Source organism: Mercurialis annua, linkage group LG2, assembly GCF_937616625.2.
Source record: "Mercurialis annua linkage group LG2, ddMerAnnu1.2, whole genome shotgun sequence".
Classification (NCBI taxonomy): domain Eukaryota; kingdom Viridiplantae; phylum Streptophyta; class Magnoliopsida; order Malpighiales; family Euphorbiaceae; genus Mercurialis; species Mercurialis annua.
In genome coordinates this window covers 8,131,852-8,156,558 of record NC_065571.1, presented here as the reverse complement: position 1 = coordinate 8,156,558, position 24,707 = coordinate 8,131,852, and the positions used below count along the sequence as shown (strand labels likewise).

The following is a 24,707-nucleotide window of genomic DNA, read 5'->3' as shown; positions in this document are numbered from 1 at the left end:
AAATTTTTACTATAAGTGAAGGACTTAAAATAAAAATAGAGAGTCGTAGTTAAACTCATAATGTTGTAAATGCACATGATAAGGCAATTTATAAATATCAATAGCGAAGCAACTTTAATTTATTAATTGCGGAAAAAACATTACTCGGTTAAAAATGAACACTGAAACATTTTTTATATTTTTGAAATATAAAATAGTTATAAGAAATTATTTTTTAATATATAATTAAAATTATATTTGTTTTATAAATTAACCTTTTAATATATATAAACCCGCGCTATATAAAAGTTATCAATTTTTCACTAACTTACCTACAATAATATCATAATAGGCTAATAATGCCGAATAAATTGTAGAATTTAATGTACTAGTATAAAAATACCGAATAATATTGGTTTCAAATCATTAAATACATGACGCATATCATTAAAGTATATTTAAAATAGAATTAAAATTTTATTAGTCAAATAAAGTATTTAAAATAGAAATTAATTAAATTTTAAAGTATTTAAACACATTTTCTTTTCTTTAACTGGAAAAAAAGAAAAAAAATTAAATAAATTAAAGTTCATCGGCTTTTTATTAGAAAATAAATTATATTAATTAAATATTAAAATGCATCATAAACTAATTACAATTGAATATTAAAAAATAAACTAAATAATTAGTCTATTAAAAGACAAAACAACTAACCAACGAGCTGTAACTCAAATAGTATAAGCGAAAACTAGCAAATTGTCAAGGTCGTGTGTTTATTTTTCCCACAATCAACGATAATTGCGTTGATTGAATTGCTTTATCAAGAAAATAAATAAGAAAAATGAAAGAGGAAATCATATGTACAGATCCAGCTGAGTAATGCAGCTTACATTATTCGAAGATGAAAATATGGGTCGCCAGCTAAATAAATCAATGTGACATAAGAGATGACGTATATAATCATGGGAAAATAAATAAAAATAGATTAAATAATAATAACAAGAGTTAAAATATAGTTTCTTTAATATAATAACTATTTTATTATTGTCTTATAGACTCCTAGTGAGGCATTAAAAAACTCCTCAGTGACGTAAGAGATGACGTAATAATAGCACTATTTATTTCATAACATTGACATAAAGAGTTAATTGTTTTTCTCTTTATTTCTTGGAAGAGCACAATTGAAACTTTTTCAGAAACAAATTGGAGAATTATTTTGATTAGTAATTTATTTTCAAATTCTTAAATTATATTATTTTTAATTATTTAATCTTTAAACTAATTTTTTTTCTAATCTTCCAATTTAGTGAAAATACATTTTCAAATTCCTATATAACAAAAACAACGCTATTTTATTATTTTTGAAAATGCAAACTTTTATCCTAAATGATGTCATTTTTATCATTTAGGAACTTACACATGTATTTTCGCTAAGTTGAAAAACCAGAAAAGAATAAAATTTAGTTTAAGAACCAAATAATAAAAGATGGTATAGTTTAAGGACCTTAGAATGGGATACTCCAATTATTTTTATGTAAGTAATTGCAACTCGAATTATCATTTAATTTAAATTTTACTAAATCTGTTCTTTTTAGTGGTAATTTTCATTCTCTTTCTAATTGAGTAAATGAAATAAAGCTTGAATAGGAGGTTTATTTTATTTTATATTTTAATTAGTGGAAAAAATTATATTATATACGTTTTTAAAATTAATTCATTTGAAAATTTAAATTGTTGGATAAAATTTAACAATATTTTTCATTATTATTTCTGTGTATGAATGTAGATAACATAAATTGATTTCTATGTTATACATTTAATTAATTTAAATGAGACAATCAACAATTAAACTCTAAATTATTCAATTTAAAAAGATTTAAAGTATATTAAATGAATAGTCAAAAAAATTAAATTATTAGGTGAGAATTATAACAATAATTTTATTATTATATTTAAAATTTTAATTTTAAAATTTCTAATACATCTAAAATGATTAAATTTAAAAATCTAAATTGTCATATGACTCGTTAAAAATTATTTTTTTATTCATGCTAGCATCTGCATTTCCCTCATTCACGACCTTTAAAGTTTAAACTCACTCTTGCTCTCTTGCAGAAGAAGCCTCTATAAATAGAGGAAAACTCAGCTGAACTTGCTCACCCAGCAATTCATCAAGATTAGCATTTTCTTTTATCAATTTGAATTAATTAGCTTAAAAATGGCACGCTCGAACGCTTTTAATCTCCTCCTCGGTCTTATTTTTATCGGTGTTCTTCTCATTTCTTCTCAAGTCTCAGCTCGCGAACTTGCTGAAAGTACCGTGGCTCGTAAGTTTCATATACATTTTGTGCATACAATTCTTATAACGGATTTAATTATCTATATATGTATATTTATTAGTACTAATTTTGCAACATCTTTTAAAATTTTCTAGAGGACAATGCACAAGTTTCCGGGTATGGGCACGGTGGATATGACCATCGACATGGCGGATACGGGCATAGGCATGGTGGATACCGGAATAGACATGGCCACGGAGGACGCCACCATGGAAAGCCGGGTCATGGTGGTCACCCTAAAACTGATGTTGAAAATTAATTATATGGAATGCATATAATTAATGCCATAAATATTACTAAAAAGGATCTATTTGTGATCTGTCTTAATTTGTAATTGTTGTTTCTTGCTGTTCTTGTTTTTTTCATTTCTGCTTTGTAATTTTGAAATTAATTTTATGAAATAATTAATGGAGGAAGTTATGGCTTCTTTCTTATGCTATTTTTAGCTTTCTTTGAGTTAAGAAAAATGACTATATGGTGACAGTACCATAAATTAATACCAAATTAATTCAAATTTTCAAAGAAGTAAAGTATAGAAATTAACTTTGAAAATGATTAATGATATTATATAATGCAATAAATTCTAGTAGATGAATATGAAATCCAAACATTATTACCACCCCAATAATATTATAGTATAGTTTTTGGTTTCTTAGTAAACCATGATTGCTTCATGGTCCTTAAAATTAGGAGCAAATACATTATTTCTCCACCGACTTTCATCGATATATAGATACAAAACAGCTAATGTTCCAATTTGAAAAGAAAATTTTAATTAAATAAAATTAAAATATCAAAAAATTAAGGTCTAATAATAAAATTACCCACCTTTTAGCCCCATTCAATTTCACCATGACGGTCGTCAGGTGACGTTTGTCCATGTTAATCGTGACTGTAATCAAGTCGCTCACTCCCTAGCAAAGTGGGGTATTTTCTTTGGTAGAAATTGCATTTTCGACGGAAATCTTCCTTTTCCGGTCAATGAACTTGTAACCGTTCAAGATCATTAATAAAGTGCAACTTTGATTCTCAAAAAAAAAAATCACCATGACGGTGCAATTTTGTCAATTGCATCTAAATTTACACATTTCGGTTTTAATTTCACCCTCAAAATCAAATTGAACTCTTTCTCACTCGGTAAATATTCATAAAAACTCTTATAAAATACTTATTTGAACTCTTTTTCATTTAAAAAATTTAAAATAAATAATTTATTTGAACTTTCCAAATGAAAAAAAAAGATCAATTTACTACTCAATGATGGAATTGAAGTCCAAAGGTGTGGATGTATATATATATGAATAAAGGATCACTTTCACCCCCGAACTTGCGTCAAAGTATCAAAAAAGTCCAAAGCTGGAAAAAAGGATCACTTATACCCTGAACTTGTGTAAAACGGGTCAAAAACCCCCCTCCCCACTCTCACACAGGAGAGTGTAATACACTCTCCGGTTTTCCATGGTGGTTTTGTTGCCTAAAGTGGTTTTTGATAGAAAAAAGTTTAAAATGGTCCTAATTTTTTTTTAAACATTATAAATTAAGACCTAATAATTAAAAAAATACAATTTAATTCCTATTATTCTAAAATCTAAAGTAACAAATTAACCCTCTAATCTTTAATATATAACAAATTAATTCCCAAATTTAAAAATCTGAATTAACTAATTAACCCTCAAAATTAATATCAACAAATTAACTCTAATTTTTTAATATACACAAAAACAAAATTTATTTATTTTTTAAAAAAAATTCAGACCCGCGGGTCTGTGTCACAGATCCTCAGGTGAGGATCTGTTCAAGAACAGATTCTCACCTGAGGATCTGTTCCGGCGCCGGAGGAGCCTCCGCTCCTCCATCTGAGGAGCGGAGGCTCCTCGTTTTCTCGAGGAGCCTCCGCTCCTCAGATGGAGGAGCAGATCTGCTCCTCCATCTGAGGAGCGGTGGCTCCTCGCTTTTTCGAGGAGCCACTGCTCCTCATATGGAGGAGTAGATCCGCTCCTCCATCTGAGGAGCCACTGCTCCTCATATGGAGGAGCAGATCCGCTCCTCCATCTGAGGAGCGGAGGCTCCTCGCTTTTCCGAGGAGCAGATCCGCTCCTCCATCAGAGGAGGGCTCCTCGCTTTTCCGAGGAGCCTCTGCTCCTCCGATGAAGAGCAGAGGCTCCTCATCGGAAAAAATGAGGAGCTGCTGCTCCTCTGAAAAACGAGGAGCAGCAGCTCCAAAAAAAATTTAATTTTTTTAGGTAAATTTTTTTATTAATTTAATTAGTGTAAAATGGTAATTAATTAGTTATTAAGTATAATTAGTTAGTGTTGATTATGATTAATTAGAGACTGATTTAAATTGCACTCTCCAATTAGAGCGCCACGTCAGCAAAGGAGTTTTTTTTGATCCGGTTTATACAATTTCAGGGTAAAAGTGATCCGGTTTTCCAGCTTTAGACTTTTTTGATACTTTAACGCAAGATGAGGGGTGAAAGTGATCCTTTGTTCATATATATATGGGTGCAATTGACGAAATTGCGATTCCATAATGAAATTGAAAAGAGATTAAAAAATGAGTGTTGATTTGGTCAATAGGCCAATAATTAATAATATATAAACGGCAACAAATTCTTATCTATCATATATATGATTAGCTTTAAATCTGACCATATATATCATCATTCTTTACCTTTATCAAATACACTCATAAGATTTATCACAATTTTTTTTCTTGAGCGAAACATTTGTCTACTGCAGCAAAACATTTGTCATCTGACCTATACCTGGTAACTTGAGCAAAGGAATGAACTGCCGAATTCACGGAACGAAATGCAAAATTATGTTATACATGCTTACAGTCGTTAATCAAACACACAAAAATCCTATTCCAGCTGAAGAAAACAAACAGACCTTCTCGAAATTGATAAACCTACACTCCATTGCCCTCCATCATCACGCGGCCATGCTCGAGCATGGCTGGTTGTTTCCAAAAGCAGTGCCAGCGCTGGTTGTCTTTTGCTTCTTTAGCATTCACAAATCAATCACAATCAATTACATATCTGAAATAGCATCAAAATGTAAAACACTGTAACTCAATCAAAATTGAAAGCCAAGAAGCTCAGCAACTAAAACTTACCTTACCTCTGTTGGAAATATGCTTGTTCCATATAAGGCTTAATCAGACTGATCAAGCATTATAACAGTATATTAATGTCTGTACTCATGACAGAATACGAATATATGCATATCATTTTGGCAGAAATCTAAATAGGCCAACTGTGTTTCCTTGTGTTATTGAACTTTTAAACAGGCGTGACTGCTGCCCATTATGGGTCGCGAGGAATCTTCTGTTTCTTCTTGTTCTTCCAGAATTCGTCTTTCTCGCCTTTTTTCTTAACCTTCAACAGACCCATTTGACTATTAACTATACCAAGTATAGCACTCCTATCTTTTCTGTTCTTTATTTTAGCTTTTGCTTCCAATATCGCCCTAAGCTTTTCGTAAGACTTAGCATCTGGCACTTGCCCGCTTTTCACCATCATCTTGTGGTTCAAGAATGCCCTCCTGATATCACAAACACGAATATATGCATAGATCATAGTCAAGTAAGTGATCGAGTCAGCCTTTAGATTGAGATTTTCCATTTCTTTCATTAGTTGTGGCAGCCTTGAGTGTTGTCCTCCCCTTGCGTAAGCATTCATCAGCATGTTATATGTCATTGCAGTTGGATGCAACCCTAACTTCCCAAATTCAGATATAACATCCCTTGCTTCCACATAGTGACCTTGTTTAGCGAATCCATCAACAAGAATGTTGAATGTCACCTTTGTTCCCTCAACTTTTTCAGCCCTCATCATTTTCCAAATTTTCATTAGAGTTAATAGGAAAAATTTGGACGCATTTTATCAAAGTCTCCCAGAGAAGGAATGCACACAGGCCTCAATTTCAAATTTACCTTTTTCATCTAATGTAATTGACGCGTTGTATGTACGGAAAACTTCTTCCGTAAGACCAGGCATGAGTTCCTTTAAGTGCGCAATCAGTTCCAACTTGTCAAAAAGATCATCATTTTGCTTTTTACCTGGCGATAACACATGAGCATCAGCTCCAGCCAAAAAATATTTAAATACCTAATATGAATTATTACAGTCTTACCCTTTTGAAAGGTTCCAATTGCATCATACACCTCAGGTTTAACCTCAACTGTGTTTTCATATCGAATAGAATCTTTACCAAGGAAGTCAAACTAAATGAGACACAGACAAAAAAGAACAAGTGTTGAGAATAGCAGCAAGGTTCTGAGAATTTTTCATACAAAAAATAGTCAAATCCCATAGTTGTAAGATTGAAAGCAAAGACAAGGCTTCCAAGGATCTATACCCGTTATACCTTTAAATTATGGCTTCCAGAAATACACTCTACATTTGCTACTTTAAGTGTACAACAACCAACAGTATCCGCTTCATCATCATCCTACATGAGGCAACATTACGACACATTAACACAGCATAAGATGACCTGATGCAAATGCAAGTCAACCTTGTGCATTCTGCCTATAAAGTTACATAAACAGTATTGAATTTGAAACAATGCAGTTCTAGTCAGCTAGTAGACCATCAGATACCAAGTGCATTGTATAAAAGTTTCAGGGATCAGGTTCGACTTTCGAGATATATGAAAGTATCACACCCTATCTAATATCAAAGTTCCTACCAAATGAAGAATACAAAATGACAAAGGAGCAACCAAGAATTTAAGAGCCTTTGATAATGTTTGCATAATACACTGCGCCATGCTTTTTAGATAAAGATGAAGAGTAATTATACCTTCTCATTACCCGCCCTAAGAGCTAGCTTATCAATATGATAGGTAACAACTGCTATTTGCTTCTTTGTAGGATCTTTACTCCTGAAATCCTTTTGATAAGCTGCTCTGATGTTGTGGATGTAATGCTGCACTCTTAGCAAAATTAGTTACTGTAGAATAGTTTAATAAAATTAACATGATGCTTGAAGTCAACTGTAACAAAATGTTTGTCTTTTGCTGCTTTTTTTTTTGTTGACAATCCAAAATCAACTTTTCAATGCAAATCAAACTCGATCAAGAAGGTATGCAGGAGGGTGAGAAAACCACTCCCTACGTGCTGACAAAGAACTGGTAATCGAGCTCAGGAATGAGCTACCAAATTCGCAAAACAAATACAAAATTAACTGAAATGTTACACATGCTTACAATCATTAATTAAACACAAAAAATATGACCGAGGATCCTATTCCAGCTGAACAAAACGAACACTCCTGTACATTGATAAAAGTCCTTTCCATTGCCCTCCATCATCACGCGGCTATGCTCGAGCATCGCTGGCTGTTTTCAAAAGCAGTGTCCGTGATGGTTGCCTTATGCTTCTTTAGCATTCACATATCACAATTACACATCTGAAATAGCATCAAAATGTAAAACATTATAAGAGTTTGAATTGACAACACCTAAAATAAAAATAAATTTTGAAAGCTAAGAAGCTCAGCAACTAACAGTCACCTTTGTTGGAAATAAGCTTGTTCCATATAAGGCTTAATATGACTGATCAACCATTATAACATTAGACTAATGTCTGTATTCATGACAGAATACATATGCATATCATTTTGGCAGAAATCTAAAATAGGCCAACTGTGTTTCCTTGTGTTATTGAGCTCTTATACAGGCGTGACTGCTGCCCATCATGGCTCACGAGGAATCTTATGTTTCTTCTTGTTCTTCCAAAATTCGTCTTTCTCGCCTTTCTTCTTAACCTTCAACAGACCCATTTGACTATTAACTATACCAAGTATAGCACTCCGATCTTTCCTGTTTTTTATTTTAGCTTTTGCTTCCAATATCGCCCTAAGCTTTTCGTACGACTTAGCATCGGGCACTTGCCCGCTTTTCACCATCATCTTGTGATAGAAGAATGCCCTCCTGAAATCACGAACACGGATATATGCATAGATCATAGTCAAGTAAGTTATCGAGTCAGCTTTTAGATTGAGATTTTCCATTTCTTTCATTAGTTGTGGCAGCCTTGAGTGTTGTCCTCCCCTTGCGTAAGCATTCATCAGCATGTTATATGTCATTGCAGTTGGATGCAACCCTAACTTCCCAAACTCAGATATCACATCCCTTGCTTCCACATAATGACCTTGTTTAGCGAATCCATCAACAAGAATGTTGAATGTCACCCTTGTGCCCTCAACTTTTTCGCTCATCATCAATTTCCAAATTTTCATTAGTGTTTGGGTGTCTCCGGAACGCCTAAATGCATCAAGCAGAGCCGTGTAGGTTTCTACGGAAGGTTTGATTCCTTCCTTTTGCATATGCTCGAACGCGTTGTAAGCTTTCTCATGCCAACCGCTGACTGAGTAAGCATGGATAAGAGCTGTGTACGAATGCGAAGTAGGTTTTATACCAACTTTCTTCATTCTCAAGAATGCATCTGCAGCCATGTCACTCATCTTCTTCTGTCTCCCATATGCACTTATTAGACAAGTATATGATTTCGCGTCAGGCTGTAAACCGGCATCCTGCATCTCCACGAGCAATTTTTCAACTATCTCAGGCTGCATTCTTCTGCTGTAGGCATCCATGAGAATGTTAAAAGAAGCCGATGTAGGCTTAAGACCTTTCGTCTTCATCTCCGAGAAGATGCCTTCAACTTCTTCAATTTGGTTGGATTTATTATAAGCATCCATTAATGTATTATAAACAATGGTATTCGAAAAGACCCCTTTCCTTGCCATTTCTACTTGAATAACTAAGGCTTCATTCCTCAACCCCTCGTCACAAAACGACTTTACAAGAGCCCCCAAAACTTCTTGACTCCATTTAACTCCTTTCCTATTCATTCTCTCAAAGAAATCCCAAGCCTCTTTCGCACTACCACCATTCTTTCTCATGGCCGTAATCATTATAGAGCATGTCACATGATCCGGAGAAACATTATTCGCTTCCATGGTCTCATACACCTTAAGTGCATCATCATACCTAACATTTCAAAGGAAACCAAACTCTAAAACTTAAATTGTAAGCACATATACTACATTAAATTCACCAAACAATGTCAATTATGCACTGCAACAAAGAAGAGAACTTGATAAGAAGAGAATTTTGTACCTCCGACAGCAAAGAAGGCCAGAAAGAGAAGCATTAAAAACATGAACATCTCTAAACTCCTTACTCTTAGGCAAATTCTCAAACAAAACCATTAATTCATCACCCATTCCAGCCTTCCCCAACACGGGAAAAAGCACAGTACAAGCACGAGAAGTAACAAGAGACGGCTCTTGCAACCGCATCCACTCAAAAAAATATAAACAGCAACTAATCAAACCCTCTTCACCCATCAACTCTAACACCTGCACACACTCCGCCACACTAATCCTCCCCGAAAACCCACCCAATTGCTCTCCTAACGTAGTGTTCTCCGGTAAATCCCTCGCAAGACTCAAAATTTCCCTCACAATTAAAGGATACGACTCGTAATTTGAAGAACCCGGTTGTTGGTTTTCGATAAAAGTATTGTCAAATTCAATTTCAGATTCGGGTCCGTCATCAGATTGAAACTCGGGCGCCAGACGCCACTGAGTACGGCGGTTGGTTTGGAGAGTGAATTTGCCTTCGTGAGGCGGGTCTTCTTGAGCGGTGGAAGTGCGGGATTTGAAGAATTTAACAATTGGGTCTGTGGAGGAACAGTTAAATTCGTCCTCTTCTTCCTCCTCTTGGTGTTCTTGTTCGTCTTCTTCTTCTAAGAATGGAAGAAAAATGGAGGGAGAGGAGTCGGAAATGGGAGTTGAATGAGAAGTGAAGAGAGAAAATGACGGTTTAAAAGAGGTGATGAAGAGTTTAGGTTTTGTATTGGTAGGGTTTAGAGAAGAGAGATATAGTGAGAATAGAGAAGAAGATAAAGCTTGATGTTTTAGTGCATCCATGGCTTCTTCGTTTTCGGATTAGAATATCTCAGCGTTACTGGTTCTTAAAGCTGTGTTTGTTGGCGGGGAGAACTGTGAAACGGTACCGTTGGTTACTAAAGCCCCTCACATTTGTTATAATTCATATTTTGGTCTTTTTTGTTTGAAAATCAAACGATTTGGTCCCTCACTTTTAATCAACTAGTGTTAGTCAACCAAATTAAAGGACTTAAGAGTAAATTAATTTCATACTTGAGGGACGAGCAAAAATAAAAGTGGGTAACCAAATCATTTTTTCAATTTTTATTTATTTATTCCTTTGACTCAATTAACTAACACCAAAAATGGACGAAATGACTAAATCGTTGATGAAAATAAAAGTGAGGGACCAAATCGTTTGATTTTCAAATAAGAGGGATCACAGTGTGGATTATAATAAATATTGGGAGATTTAGAGTAATTTTCTCAAAATTTATTACCATAGAAAAAAGACAGAGCAAGTTACTTTGAGACTCCCCACATATCATAATTCACATTTTGATACCTCGTTACTAACCGAAACGAGGTTCTCTCTTTTGTGTCTAGGGTGGACACTTGGTTGCTAAGTGTTGTTGTGTTTTGATCTTTCTGAGGTAACTCGAGTTTGGACTCTTTGTTAGCTTGTATTATATTTTGCAGTTGTTCCTACTATATTGAACTATTAGGTATACAAACCGAATGGTTGTCTATCGTTCTCCTGATAAGGAAACCTAACGGAAAATGGAGGTTATGCATTGATTTTATTGATTTGAACATAGCATTGCCCAAAAGATAATAATTTGTTTCCAAACATAGATCAGCTCGTAGATTCACTTTAGGGAGGAGAGCAAGTTTTGGTCCAATAGAAGCATACAAGCAATAAATGGCCAATTACCACAAGAAAAAGATAAAATCAAACTTTGAAATTGGAGACTTAGCAATAAGAAGAGTTGACATTGGCAAAGGCAAAGTTGGAGTTGGTAAGTTCGGTGCAAATAGAAGTCCCTTACCGTGTGAAAAAAGTAAAAAAAAAAAAAGGGAACCTACTTATTAACGTACATGTCGGGCAGATTTTGGAACTCACGAGTTCTAAGAAAATATTGCCAATAATTCTTGAAATGTGTGGGAGATAGAGTCTGTCAGGGGATTTTTCACTTATATTCATAAAATACTGGATCTTGTATTTTTCAGTTTGCATGGCATTTTGTTGTAGCAATAGATTTCTCCATATGTTATGAAAGTCGTTTTTTCCTCATCATCCTTGCGCATGGGGATCTGGTGCTACCCTACACGACATCTATACCTCAAATTCTAACCTTTTGCATTTTTTCATTAGCCCAAATCCATTTTTAAACAATTTTGATCATACGTGGCATATACCGGAGTATCAGGTCATGTGCAATGTGGCATTGATGCACAGATGCAACGTATGATCAGAATTTCCAAAAAACAGATTTGGATACAACATGCAAAAACACAAAAGTTAGGATTTTATATGTAACGTGGTAAACCATAGATTGCTATAAATATTATACGTTCGGATTTAATACTGCCAATGCCCAAATTATTAACACCTTGGGGTTTAAAGAAGGACAATTACTTCTAAGATACGTAAAGATTCTTCTTATATCTACTAGAATTTTCAAAGTTGATTGTAAAGGATTTTGACATACAAGATTGGTAATGGTTCTAGTATCAATTTTTAAAACGATCCTTAGATTCAAGGTTGTTCAATGTTAGAGAAGTTCCATACTATGAATTTGAAAGATGTAGCAGTTTCCAAGTCTGCTAAGGTAGTTGATAGAGCAGACACAACATATGGAATTGGAACTTCCATGCCCCAACTGATTCAGCTACAAATGAGGCTTGGAACTTCATTTTACGGTATTTAACTCCTAACGAATCCCCCAGTATACCAATAAAAAAGTGGTTAAAAACAGTAAGTTCTCTATACCTCGAACCGAAGGTATTTATAAGAATCACTTCAATAAAGTTTCTTGGCACAAAGTGGTTTGGAGTAAGAATTTTATGCTAAAGAGATGGGATAAACTGATATTCTTAAGCTTACAATGCTTAGCTTTGTTAATTCCAGTCCTTCTAATTGTAATATAATTTGTGAGGTGAAAACACGATGTCTTCCTTCCCCTTCCCCCACCAAAACCCTAACCTAAACCCTAGCCAAATTCCCTTTCCCAATCTTAGCCATGCTAGCAAGCTACCAAATCCAACCCGTTACTTCAATCCTCCAGAGTCAGCTATTCCAATCACGATTTACTTTGAGAATTTCCCACAATATTGGAAATTTTCAGACCTCCAGAAAGTTTTTTCAAAATATGGTGTTTTCGGCAAGGTGATCATAGCTAGGAAACTCAACAAGGCTAATAAGAGATTTGGATTCTTGACAATTCAACCCCCTTTTCATGTGAATGATATACTATCAAGAATGAATATGGTTTGCATCGGATCATACAATATTAGGGCATTCGTTTCAAGATATCCGTTTGTTTCTAGGGCTTTGAAAGTGAATTCTGCTCCTCCTCCAATTGTCAAGCAATCGACTCCTAAACCCGTCCCTCCATCATTTAGAGACAGAAGATCTTTTGCCCAAGTATTGAACTCAAACCCTATTATCGCTTCTCCTAAGCATAATAGATTCGAAAATTCGGTGATAGCAGCGGTCTCGTGTTTTCCTAGTCTCCTGCATGCATGTAATTTACTGCGTAAACGAGGTATTGGTTTTAATTCTTCTTCCTTTTTGGGTGGGAAATATATCCTTTTCAATTTTGACTCTACAATTGAAAAGGACAATTTCTTGAAAATTGATTTCTCGGACTTCTTCGAATCAGTTGTCCCTTGGACTCCTGATTTTATCTCACATGAACGTTATGTCTGGATAAAGATTCTAGGTGTTCCTATGGCTGTTTGGGAAGAAGAATTATTTGTCAAACTTGGTAACCAGCTGGGTAATTTTATAACGGTTCATCCTTATGCTCGTTCAATGGAAAGGATGGATGCGGCTTACGTTTTAATTTCCACAGGTTTTGACAGATTGGATTCGACTCTTCAGGTTCAAGTGGGAGAATTAACTCATGACATTTTTGTTTTGGAAACAGACTCCACGGTGCTAATGTCAGATTACAGTGATTGCTCGTCCTCTGATGATGAATCAGAATCAGGAGAAATTACTTCAAAGATTCAAGACCTAGAAAATCTTTCTACTGCTAAAGATAATTCAGAAAATTTGAGTATTCCAGTAGAGGATGGCTCAAATGGGGTTCCTATTAATGATCTACAACTGATTGATTTTAGTTCTCCGCCCCCAATTTCTGTGGTCCCTGAAACTATGGAGAAGGATTATCCAGCTCTTAACCATCCTAGTATAACTCAGCGTAGGAAACAGATACTTCTAGCTGCTCATGGAAATTTGAGAAAGACTACATCTTCTCTCTCAGATGAGTCTTCTTCACTGAATTCTGAAAATATTAGGCTGCGAAACAAGATCCTTTTACAGGATTATGAAATAGCAAGAGCGAAGGATCGGTTATCTGACGAGTTAGAAAAAACTTGGAACGTGGGAGTTAATATGGGACTGTTCTCAGTCTCTCAAAAATCAAAAATTACTTCATTCTTACATGACAGATTTTTCAAGGATCAGGAGATAGTATCCTGAGGTTGCTCTTTTGCAAGGATTTATAACAGTTTTATGTCGAGCTCCTTTAACTGTTTATCATGGAATTGCCGTGGAGGTTTAACCTTCGCTAGAAAACAACGTTCTATTCGCTCTATGGTAAGGAATAATTCAGTAACCCTTCTTTGTATCCTTGAATCTAAAAAGGAAATTATTGATGATTTCCTTGTTAGTCGTCTTTGGCCAAATCTAGACTTTGACTATTGCTTCTCTCCGTCTTTGGGAGCCTCTGGAGGTATTTTATGTATTTGGAACAAGACTGTGTTTTCTCCTACTTCTTTTTCTATTTCAAGAAGTTGGATTTCTTTTGATTTCCTTTGGAATTCTATTACCTTTCGTATCATCTGTGTTTACGCTAGTTGTTGTCCTAACGAGAGGGCTGCCTTATGGAATTTACTTAAGCCAGAAATTTCAGCTGACAGTAAATGTATTATCATAGGAGATTTCAATGAAATTTTACAGCCTTCAGAACGCCTCCATTGCACCTCATTTTCTTCTTCTATGCGATTATTTTCTGAGTTTATTAACGATGCAAACCTTATTGAATCTCCTCTACAAGGCAGAATATTTACGTGGGAAAATTCCATTTCAAAGTCTGAGATTGACAGATGCTTCTATTCTGATGGTGTAATTTCCTCTTGGCCGAATTGTCAACTTTCTGCTCTTCCAAGAAATTTCTCGGATCATGTTCCTTTACTTCTTCGCTCTGAAGTTATTTTGGATTGGGGAGCCAAACCTTTCAAGTCAATTAACGCTTGGTGGGAGCACAAAGACTTCAAATCTTTTGTCTCTGACTCATGGCTATCGGTCGCAGACCAATTAGATTTTGTGAGTAAGCTGCGTTCTCTAAGGACCCTTATTAAACAATGGAATTTCAACGTTTTTGGCAACCTGAACCATAAACTGGATTCTACTCTTCAAGCTATCCATTCGTTGGAGTCCACCTCGGATTTGCAGGATCTTTCTGACTCAGATCAAGATGTCTTATCGGCTCTTCATTCAGATAGCTACCGATTTTCGAAACAACTAGAGTCTTTTTGGCATCAAAAATCCAGATTAAATTGGTCCCTCAAAGGCGATAGAAACACAAAATTTTTTCACTCAATAGCTTCTGTTCATTCCAGGACGAATCTCTTGACTGAAATCACTATTGATGGTAATCACTTTGTTATGCCATTGGACATTAAACAGCAGGTGGCTTCTTTTTTTCAGAAGCTTTTCAAAAGTAACGTGGCTGTTCCTTTTTCTTTGGGAGGTTTAGATATCAAGAGGATTACTGGATCTCAATCCTTGGCGTTAACAACTTTTTTTACTGAGGAGGAAATTTTGAGAACGCTTATGAGTTGTGATGATAATAAGGCTCCGGGTCCTGACGGTTTTAATTTTTTCTTCTACAAGAAAGCTTGGCCTATTATGAAGCATGATTTCATAAAGCTTTTTGAGACATTCCATTCTACTGACACTTTTCATCCAGGTATCAATACTGCTTTTCTTGTTTTGATTCCAAAAGTTAAAGGTGCCACTAATCTCACAGACTTCAGACCCATTAGCTTGATTAATGGAGTTTTTAAACTTCTCTCAAAGGTGCTGGCGAATAGACTGTCTCCTATTCTTCCTCATATTATTTCAGAAAATCAGTTTGACTTTATCAAGGGGCGTAATATCCATGATTGTCATATGATAGCCTCTGAAATTTTACACATTGCAGCTAGACGTAAAGATAAAAATTTTCTTCTAAAGCTTGATTTCAGAAAAGCTTTTGACAGTATCTCCTGGGATTTCATTTTGAAGATGATGACCAGCATGGGCTTTGATGAAAAATGGAGGAAGTGGATTTCTTATTTCTTCGAGACTTCTCAGCTTTCGGTTCTTGTTAATGGGAGTCCATCAAAAAATTTCACCATGGGAAAAGGGGTTAGACAGGGTGATCCTCTATCTCCCATGCTTTTTGTTCTTGCAGTGGAAGGACTCAAAGCTTTGATCAGTCAAGCTGCTAATAAACATCTTTTGGAAGGAGTTAGAATAGATGGATATTCTGAGCCTATTTCTATCCTTCAATTTGCAGATGACACTCTCCTTTTCATTCCTCAGGATTTGGATATGATTAGAAACCTCCTGCGGGTTCTCCGTTGTTTTGAGTTGGTTTCAGGATTGGCTATTAATTATGAAAAGAGCTCTATTTTGGGTATCAATGTGGATGATGATGCGCTTACAGCTGCTTCTAGAATTTTGAAATGTCCTACGGCTGAATTTCCCATTACTTACCTTGGTCTACCGCTCTCTACAAAACCGGTTCGTGCTCAGCTATGGCAGCCGGTGGTTTCGAAATTTACAGACCAACTTGCTCTCTGGAAGGGTAACCTTCTTTCTCCTGCAGGTCGCCTGATTCTTATCAGGTCTGTTCTGAATAGCCTTCCTATTTATTATTTGGGTTCCTTAGCTATGCCGCAGTCTATTATCTCTACTCTTGATAGATACACAAAACGTTTCCTCTGGAGCGGAAATGTGGATGGCAATGGTATTTGTAAGGTGTCGTGGGATAACGTCTGCCTTCCTTATGATAGAGGAGGTCTTAATTTGATTCCATTCAAATTACAAAATCAGAGTCTCTTATGCAAATGGTTGTGGAAACTTCGTTCTGACAAGAACTCACTTTGGTTCTTTGTGGTCCTGTCTAGCTGCTCTATATCCAATTGGTATGAACTTCAGTTTTGCAACGTTTCTCATCTATCTCATATTTGGAGAGGAATATATAGAATTTGCATTGCCAATTCTCAACTTTGGAACTTATTTAATCAGCATGTCTCAGTTAGTTTGGGCAACGGCAAAACCGTTCGGTTTTGGAAGGATATTTGGCTGGGTGATTATGTCTTAGCTGATCGGTTTCATCAGCTTTTTTCTCTATCTCTAAACCCTACGGTCTCAGTTCATCACTTGCTTTCTGATTATCTTGATGAATCTGGTAACAGCCACAACGATATTCGTTCTAAGTTCTTAAGGAGAAGGAGACTGCGTATTGGCGAGCAGGACCAGCTTTCTTCTCTCCTTCAGGACATTGATCTTCTGTTACCGCTATCCTCAAACTCAGATGAGGTCCTTTGGCGTGGAGCTCAATTCAGAACAAGAGATATTTCTTTACTTCTTCAGCAGGTGCAAGTGACGGTTACAGGAACAAAAAGCCTCTCCTCTTTCATTTTCTGGAAATGGAATCTGCCGCCTAGAGTCAAATTCTTTTGTTGGCTTGTTATAAAGAATAGGATTCTTTCAAATGAATCTTTGGTCTCAAGGGGTATCATCAGTTGCTCGGTTTGTAACAGTGCCGAGACTTCAATTCATATTCTTTGCCATTGTTCATTTGCTTGGAGGTTTTGGAGCTTTATTTTGGCAAAATGTGATATCGTTTGGGTGTCGCCGCCTAAAATCGATATTTTCTTTGATATGTGGATTTCTTTTTGTCACTCTTCTCACAAAGAATTATGGAGGCTGATTTGGTTCATGGGTATTTGAGACTTATGGAAAGCTCGCAATAATAGGGTTTTTAACGAAGAAGTGATCAATCATGAAGCTTTGGCTTATTCTTGTATTAGCAAGTCTGTGCAATTTTTTTCTTACATTCATCCGTCTTTCCCCTATTCGGGTAATGACGTTTTTAGATGTTTGGATAATTTTGTAATTTCTCTTTGACCTCTCGAGGTCTTTTGCCTTCCACTTCTTGTGGTTGTGCTTTATAAATCATCATTTATCCAAAAAAAAAATATAATTTGTGAGTTGCAAAGTTTAGAATTCTGAATTTAACTAGCCTGTCCTGGTCTGTTTTAGGGTCTTGCCTTAAGTTGTATTTCTTTGCTACAATCTAGTAATAAAGCTTTTTTTTTTATTTTTCTACAAAAAAGAAAAAAATATTTTAACTCCAATTTTAGAGGTTACTAAACAAAATTACTATTTTCATCACCCTTTATTTTATACTGTTGCATTTACAGGGATGAATACACCGACAAACAATTGAATTGTAAACTGCTATTTTTTCTTTTTTCTTTTGCAAAAGGTACAATGAACTGGAAGATTCTTTTTGAAGTGAAATTGGCTAACGAGGTATTACAACGTTCGGCTACACCTGCACTTTTACGGACCATTTGCAACTTCTAGCTCTACCAATCCGACCACTGGAAAAGTTCTCTATACAAAAAGTTAAAACCAATAACATATACTTGTGAATGTTTCATTCAAAAGTTCTCCGAATTCATATTGTTAGATCCTGATTCTCAATGTCCATAGCAAACAATTCTTGTTGCCGACTCCTTACTATCCGGAAACAGTACGAAGAACAGGGCAATCGCCCCATGATTAGATTAGACCGACCATACAACACTAATTTTCTGCGCGACATGAGAAAAAAAATGTTAAATTGATTGTAATGAGAGCAATTAAAAAAGAGGATTGTACGCTTTTTTCATTTCTTTGATCCTTTTCCGGGCTCATTTTTGAGTCGATACTACATTGTTACATCTCAACTTGGCATGAATCAGAATCTGAATTGAGGATCCACATCCATTGCCCAAGTGAACTTCGCTAGAAGAGATTTGTTGAAAATCTGAAGAAAAATAAACAGCATAATGATTAAAAATACGTTAACCAGAAGCATCTAACATTAGAGCAATAATTTCAATCACCTTTTCAATCGGAACATCATGTCGCTTGCACCATGCGACTGTGATCCTGGGATCGAGGTAATTGATTTTTGATGTGCCTAATGCCACAGTTTTAAGATCCTCCTTGGTCTTCATAGCCAGTTCCATTTTATCAATTCTTTGATTAGTTGATGCTATCTTCTTCTCTATGCTGTGTATCAGTTAAGAAACCGCAGTTAAAATTACATACAGCAGACAAGTATGAAATATAGTTTAGCAGAAGACTAAAGTTTTCTTACGCTTCGGGAGTCAAGACCCTCTTTCGCTTTCCGTCTGTGTCCTTTAATGGGGCCCTCCCCTTCTTTGCCCTGTCCAAGTCAGTTTTTAGATCTTTCACAATGTCCTGCAAGCATAACGAACAAAGATCAACATCCCGATATCCAAAGTAGATAATCACGGCATTCCTCAGAAATGGGGGACCATTTTGTTTCATATCATAAAAAAACATTACCTTAAGCTCGTCAATTTTCTCAATCAACTTCGACATTTGTGCACCATGAGTTTTTGAGATAGTACGCTGATGATTACAGATGATTGCAACCTGAAGCAAGTAAAAGCAAAAAAATTGTGGATAGTGCGGTTTAAAAATTATGACCAACGACAAGGTTAGCCAAGCTGATTGTACCTCCTTGTTCGCTTTTTGATAAATGACAACATTTTCTGCAACATCACCATCCTCGGTGTCTTCATATAACTGTCAAAAAACATGTGGACTTCTTCAGAACAAGCGCAGCAAAAAAAAAAAATAAATAAATAAACTAAAGAAACATAATCAACAAAATAAGTTGAAAATAAATTTTAATGCCAAGAACCATACATCTGCATTGTATAAATCATTTCATAGATAGTATATTTCTTAATGATAGTTTCATATAGAGTTAATAGGAAAATTTTGGAAGCATTTTATCAAGTCTCCCAGAGAAGGAATGCACACAGGCCTCAATTTCCAATTTACCTTTTCATCTAAAGTAATTGACGCATTGTATGTACGGAAAACTTTTGCCGTAAGACCAGGCATGAGTTCCTTTAAGTGCGCATTCAGTTTAGTTGTATCCAACTTGTCAAAAAGATCATCAGTTTGCTTTTTACCTGGCAATAACACATGAGCGTCAGCTCCAGCCAAAAAATATATAAACACCTAACATGAATTATTACAGGCTTACCCTTTTGAAAGGTTCCAATTGCATCATACACCTCAGGTTTAACCTCAACTGTGTTTTCATATCGAATAGAATCTTTACCAAGGAAGTCAAACTAAATGAGACACAGACAAAAAATAACAAGTGTTGAGAATAGCAGCAAGGTTCAGAGAATTTTTCATACAAAAAATAGTCAAATCCCATAGTTGTAAGATTGAAAGCAAAGACAAGGCTTCCAAGGATCTATACCCGTTATACCTTTAAATTATGGCTTCCAGAAATACACTCTACATTTGCTACTTTAAGTGTACAACAACCAACAGTATCCGCTTCATCATCATCCTACATGAGACAACATTATGACACATTAACACAGCATAAGATGACCTGATGCAAATGCGAGTCAACCTTGTGCATTCTGCCTATAAAGTTACATAAACAATATTGAATTTGAAACAATGCAGTTCTAGTCAGCTATTGTAGACCATCTGATACCCAAGTGTAGTGGACAAAGTTTCATGGATCAGGTTCGACTTTCAAGATATATGAAAGTATCACACCCTAGCTTATGTCAAAATTCCTACCAAATGAAGAATACAAAATGGCAAAGGAACAACCAAGAATTTAAGAACCTTTGACAATATATGCATAATGCACTGCACCATGCTTTTTAGAAAGAGATGAAGAGCAATTATACCTTCTCATTACCCGCCCTAAGAGCTAGCTTATCAATAAGATAGGTAGCAACTGCTATTTGCTTCTTTGTAGGATCTTTACTCCTGAAATCCTTTTGGTAAGCTGCTCGGATGTTGTGTATGTAATCCTGCACCCTTAGCAAAATTAGTTACTGTAGAATAGTTTACTGAAGAGAAAATGACAAATAAATTTTTTCTAGATCGCTACCTTCAGCTTTCTTGCTTTTTCATATTTCTCCTTATCACTTTGCCCCTTCAAGGAACTGCTAGCTGCCAAGAAAACATATTTGAATTCTTTTTGATTGATTGGATCATTCCAGAAAGCTAGCCATGTAACAGTGTTATCATGCTTTACTTCTTTCCAGCTGCAAAGCAAAAACTTCAGAAGTTCAGCTCACTCAAAGAGTCCTGATCCTTCAATTTAAAGATCACGCATGCAGTCCATATTTGAAAAAAGATCAAGTGAAGTAACACCTTTCACCGGGAATAGGACATTCAGGAATTGGGGAAGCTTTTCCAATATTGATTGTAATGTCACTAGGCTGGATGCGCCTTTTCAGCTTCCCCATCTGAAAAAATACCAACAATTAATTAAGTTATTCCAGAAAAATAAATAATGTATAAATTCAGTCACAGCAAATAAATATACAAAAAAATAGATATTTAATGGGGTTATCCACTATTATTGTTGGTCGAAAAGAAGTTTTAGAACCTTAGGATGTTCTCCCCGCCCTCGAAATAGCCCAGGCGGTTCAACTCTGAAATTTCCAACCTGAGATAGAATTAAGCATTAGAAAATGATCTTAGAAACAGTGTGAATGATGAGAACTGATAGTGGCTAGAATAGCTCACCACAAAAAAAAGCACATACACTCACAAAGACATTTACGTGCACACAGCTGAGGAAATATCAGTTCCTTTCTACAAGAACAATACAGTAAAAGCAGAAGAGAGTTACCTTCTCCTTCACACCATCAACAACAGCCCACATGTACTTCTCCTCTTGTTTCATTTTCTCTTCTTTCAATTCCTTCTTCTCCTAAAAGAACGGTAATTTTGATGCGACTTATTATTAAACAGAAAGATATCATCTCAAAGATGCTCTAAAAGAACAAGACAAACGCACAGGTTGATTTCAAAACTAAAATAACAACTGCAGTTATCACAGCAAACGTTGAGAACTATACCAAAAATGATGCCTGTTTCTCAGATTACCAAAAAAATATCTGGAGCTCATAAAATGCACAAAGACTATGGATTGACTACTCGGTATTTCAGGCAGTCAGAAGCCCTATAATGTCCAAGAATGACTCTCAGACACACACGACCCAAAAAAAAAATCCACCGTAAACAAATAAAGTTCAAAACACCAAAGAGGTTTTTGTGAAAGGTGGAAAATGAGAACTGGTTCAGACAGATCAAGTTCAACACTGACTGCTATAAGAGCCATTATACAATGACACCACTTTCAATAGTTTGCAAGTCAATTTGAAAGAATGATATCTTGTTATGACATACTTCTGAACTCATTTGTTTCTTCTTCTCCTTCTCCCGTTCATGCCATTCATATATTGGGGTGAAATCGCAGTCCTGCAGATTCTGTATTACATGGTTCTTTCCCAGTATTTTCCGCCAGTCAGTCCAGAAATTCTCGAGAAACTGTGGTTTTTGCATGTAATCTGTTTCTTTCATCACGGCAAACATTGTTGCAACCTGCAGATTGATAAAACAAATAGGTTGCACCAAAAATGAGGGGAAACATTGAGAAATTTTAGCAGATGCAGCGAAAACAAAGAAATAGCAGAAAAACAATTCTTTTACAGAGAAAAAGAAGTACCTCCTCTTGTTCAGGAGTCAAAACAACTGGCTTCCCCTTGTACAGAATCTTAATTCCATGAGGCTTATAAGGAGGTGGAAAAATTACACCATTGTGCTCCAAGGTTGTCCATTTCTTCTGCCCATCGGAGGAGCTAGGATTCAGTTTTGTCGATTTAGAGTATTTTGTATTTTTCATTTGTTTCTTGTTCTTATTCATCTTTTTAGACGATGAAGCAAAAACTGCGGTTTTTTTCTTAGCAGATGATAATTTATTCTCAGAAATGCCTAAATTCTTCTTTCTTTGAGCAATTGGAATGTCATCTTCATCTTCCTTGCTGTCTGCCTTCACAGTTACTTGCTTAACTTTTGCTATTGTGGATGCATCAGAAAGCTTAGGCCTTTTAGCAGAAGAATTATCTGGTAAATTAGCTTTATCCGCAGGTCTCTTAGTTGACCCTAGCGGTTCTTTCTGTTGCTTGTCCTTCGAGGTAGAACCATTCTGTTGAAATTTTGAAGCCAGAGGTTTCTTTTCACTGATGTTGTTAGACTTGATACCCGATGTCCCTGCACTTGACTTCATAGGGAATCGTGACGATAAGGGGACTTTATCATCTTCATCATCTGACTCTTCATCTTTGACAGGACTAGGTGCAGTAACCACCTTGTTGCCATTGTTAGAGTTGATCCCTTTATCAGCAGTACTTGAGTTTCCCGTTTTTCTAGCACTCAATGGCATATCATCCTCAGAATCATCATCATCATTCTTCGTTTCTGTTTCAGGTTTTATAGGGCGGGGTTCAATTCCATGTTTTACAGAATTGAGTTCTGGTTCGCGTTTAACAGAATTGACTTCTTCCTTCACACTATTAGACGCATTCTGCTTAGATATTTGTTTTGGTCGTTCATCCACAGAACTTGATCCTTTTGAATTTGCCACTGGTGACCTCAAAGGAGTTACATTCTGTTTAGATATTTGCTTTGAACGTTCATCCACAGAACCCGATCCTTTTGAATTTGCCACTGGTGACCTCAATGGAGCTGCATTCTGTTTAGATGTTTGTTTTGAACGTTCATCCACAGAACCCGATCCTTTTGAATTTGCCACTGGTGACCTCAATGGAGCTGCATTTTGTTTAGATATTTGTTTTGAACGTTCATCCACAGAACCCGATCCTTTTGAATTCGCCACTGGCGACCTCAATGGAGATACCTTGGCAGATGAAGTCGACGCTTTAGGGCTCCCTATTGGAGATTTCACCGGCGGTCCCTTCGAAGATGGAACAGCGGTTTTACCTTTCTGGGCATTCGAGCTTTGACCATTAGAGCTCTGAGACGACGATAATGGTTTCTTCACATCTGCTGTGCTCGATTGATTCTGCTTAGATGTTGAGTGACTGCTCCTTTTAAAAACCAAGGGCATGTCATCCTCGTCGTCATCATCATAATCATACGCTTTCGTCTTCGCAGATGCTGGAGCAGCCATTGTCATTTAACAAAACTCGGCGTGGGCATGTATCGAAAATCTGCTAAAATCATAAACTTCATTCAAACCCCAATTTAAAAATATAAGAAAACCAATCACCCAAGCAGCTAAAACCTTCACTTAAACTTTTTCATAAATCAAAACTTAACAAACCCATAACAGAAAACAATTGCATATTGTACCCATTAAGCAGAAGCTTCCCAATTTCATAAAAAGCATACCAATTTCAAAGATTAGGGCATAAAATTCATCAGCCCCCATTCTCAGGTTATATAACGGCTCATAAACTAAAGAAAGAAAGAAAAACAGAAAACAAATTTCATTCTACACATTGCAAAATCAGTGAGCTAAAACAATCTGAGCTTACAAATTGATAATGACCCAAATACTGGGTCATTAGGTAATGAAAAAAGGGATTAAAAAGGAAAAGAAAAGTACCCTTTTAATCGGCGGAGATGATCGATGAACGGTGATAAGAGTATTAGATCGAGTCCGGTGTGTGAAGAAATGGGTGTGCTAATTTCTTAATGGGTTTGTTATTATTAGTGAATTTTGAAGAAATTAGTGAATTTTATGTATTTATTTTATCTGTTTGGTTTGCTGATTTTCTTCTCTTTTTGTTGTTTGTTCTTTTTCTTATTACAAGGCGTTAAGGAAAGGAAACCGATAAAACGATGCATAAAAGAAAAAGAAAAAAAAGGCTCTTTAACATTGAACTCTATCGTTCTTGATTTTGTATTTTGTGTTGTGCCCTTGTTTTGCTTTTAGGCCCAACTTAAAAGAATTTAGGGTTTTTGATGTATGGGCTTTCTTTTATTTTGGGCCCTTTCAATCAATTTTTTTACTTTTATACTACACCTATTTTTATATCTCTGAAATACAGTACACAGTTCAAATCTTTTTTCTATACGGTACTATATATGCTCTCATCT

General features: G+C 35.7%; 4 protein-coding genes across 8 annotated transcripts; 1 reads left to right on the top strand and 3 right to left on the bottom strand.

The window, feature by feature from the left end:
• Positions 1 to 2,155: 2,155 nt before the first annotated feature.
• LOC126667313 (abscisic acid and environmental stress-inducible protein-like) lies at positions 2,156 to 2,734 on the top strand. Its single transcript, XM_050360280.1, has 2 exons — positions 2,156 to 2,306; positions 2,414 to 2,734. The coding sequence occupies exons 1-2, from the start codon at positions 2,198 to 2,200 to the stop codon at positions 2,575 to 2,577; spliced, it is 273 nt and encodes a 90-aa protein (XP_050216237.1). The 5' UTR covers positions 2,156 to 2,197; the 3' UTR covers positions 2,578 to 2,734.
• A 2,356-nt stretch (positions 2,735 to 5,090) lies between these two features.
• Positions 5,091 to 7,737, bottom strand: LOC130015077 (pentatricopeptide repeat-containing protein At5g50280, chloroplastic-like). Of its 4 annotated transcripts, none has more exons than XR_008790106.1 (7): positions 7,536 to 7,737; positions 7,130 to 7,255; positions 6,693 to 6,776; positions 6,459 to 6,549; positions 6,259 to 6,384; positions 5,440 to 6,141; positions 5,091 to 5,324 (listed from the first exon to the last, which is right to left on the bottom strand). XR_008790106.1 is itself a non-coding variant. In XM_056104587.1 (6 exons), exons 1-6 carry the CDS (start codon positions 7,539 to 7,541, stop codon positions 5,630 to 5,632), a joined length of 945 nt encoding a protein of 314 aa, XP_055960562.1. In that variant the 5' UTR covers positions 7,542 to 7,737; the 3' UTR covers positions 5,369 to 5,629. The 4 variants fall into 4 exon arrangements, 1 of the variants encoding a protein (XP_055960562.1); XR_008790104.1 differs by having other exon boundaries at positions 5,091 to 5,362; positions 5,445 to 6,141; XR_008790105.1 differs by having other exon boundaries at positions 5,445 to 6,141.
• Positions 7,738 to 7,842: 105 nt separating this feature from the next.
• Positions 7,843 to 10,340, bottom strand: LOC126669823 (pentatricopeptide repeat-containing protein At5g50280, chloroplastic). Its single transcript, XM_050363388.2, has 2 exons — positions 9,453 to 10,340; positions 7,843 to 9,323 (listed from the first exon to the last, which is right to left on the bottom strand). Exons 1-2 carry the CDS (start codon positions 10,265 to 10,267, stop codon positions 8,024 to 8,026), a joined length of 2,115 nt encoding a protein of 704 aa, XP_050219345.2. The 5' UTR covers positions 10,268 to 10,340; the 3' UTR covers positions 7,843 to 8,023.
• Positions 10,341 to 18,140: 7,800 nt separating this feature from the next.
• Positions 18,141 to 24,468, bottom strand: LOC126669821 (DNA topoisomerase 1 alpha-like). Of its 2 annotated transcripts, none has more exons than XM_056104564.1 (16): positions 24,214 to 24,468; positions 22,312 to 23,818; positions 21,993 to 22,187; positions 21,433 to 21,513; positions 21,187 to 21,246; positions 20,949 to 21,043; positions 20,683 to 20,839; positions 20,477 to 20,602; positions 20,038 to 20,121; positions 19,804 to 19,894; positions 19,596 to 19,729; positions 19,266 to 19,334; positions 19,092 to 19,181; positions 18,880 to 18,983; positions 18,623 to 18,791; positions 18,141 to 18,543 (listed from the first exon to the last, which is right to left on the bottom strand). In XM_056104564.1, exons 2-16 carry the CDS (start codon positions 23,779 to 23,781, stop codon positions 18,475 to 18,477), a joined length of 2,994 nt encoding a protein of 997 aa, XP_055960539.1. In that variant the 5' UTR covers positions 23,782 to 23,818; positions 24,214 to 24,468; the 3' UTR covers positions 18,141 to 18,474. The 2 variants fall into 2 exon arrangements, with proteins under 2 accessions (XP_055960539.1, XP_050219344.1); XM_050363387.2 differs by having other exon boundaries at positions 22,312 to 23,815.
• Positions 24,469 to 24,707: the final 239 nt, after the last annotated feature.

Coding starts and splice junctions, on each gene's coding strand:
- LOC126667313 (XM_050360280.1), top strand. CDS start 2,198: ATGGCACGCTCGAACGCTTTTAATCTCCTCCTCGGTCTTATTTTTATC. Junction 2,307..2,413: donor TGCTGAAAGTACCGTGGCTC/GTAAGTTTCATA, acceptor AAAATTTTCTAG/AGGACAATGCACAAGTTTCC.
- LOC130015077 (XM_056104587.1), bottom strand. Junction 6,550..6,692: donor CTGGAAGCCATAATTTAAAG/GTATAACGGGTA, acceptor TGTCTCATTTAG/TTTGACTTCCTTGGTAAAGA. Junction 6,385..6,458: donor AATTGGAACCTTTCAAAAGG/GTAAGACTGTAA, acceptor TGTTATCGCCAG/GTAAAAAGCAAAATGATGAT.
- LOC126669823 (XM_050363388.2), bottom strand. CDS start 10,267: ATGGATGCACTAAAACATCAAGCTTTATCTTCTTCTCTATTCTCACTA. Junction 9,324..9,452: donor GGCCTTCTTTGCTGTCGGAG/GTACAAAATTCT, acceptor TTGAAATGTTAG/GTATGATGATGCACTTAAGG.
- LOC126669821 (XM_056104564.1), bottom strand. CDS start 23,781: ATGACAATGGCTGCTCCAGCATCTGCGAAGACGAAAGCGTATGATTAT. Junction 21,247..21,432: donor TTGATGGTGTGAAGGAGAAG/GTAACTCTCTTC, acceptor ATTCTATCTCAG/GTTGGAAATTTCAGAGTTGA. Junction 20,603..20,682: donor AAAAAGCAAGAAAGCTGAAG/GTAGCGATCTAG, acceptor CTAAGGGTGCAG/GATTACATACACAACATCCG.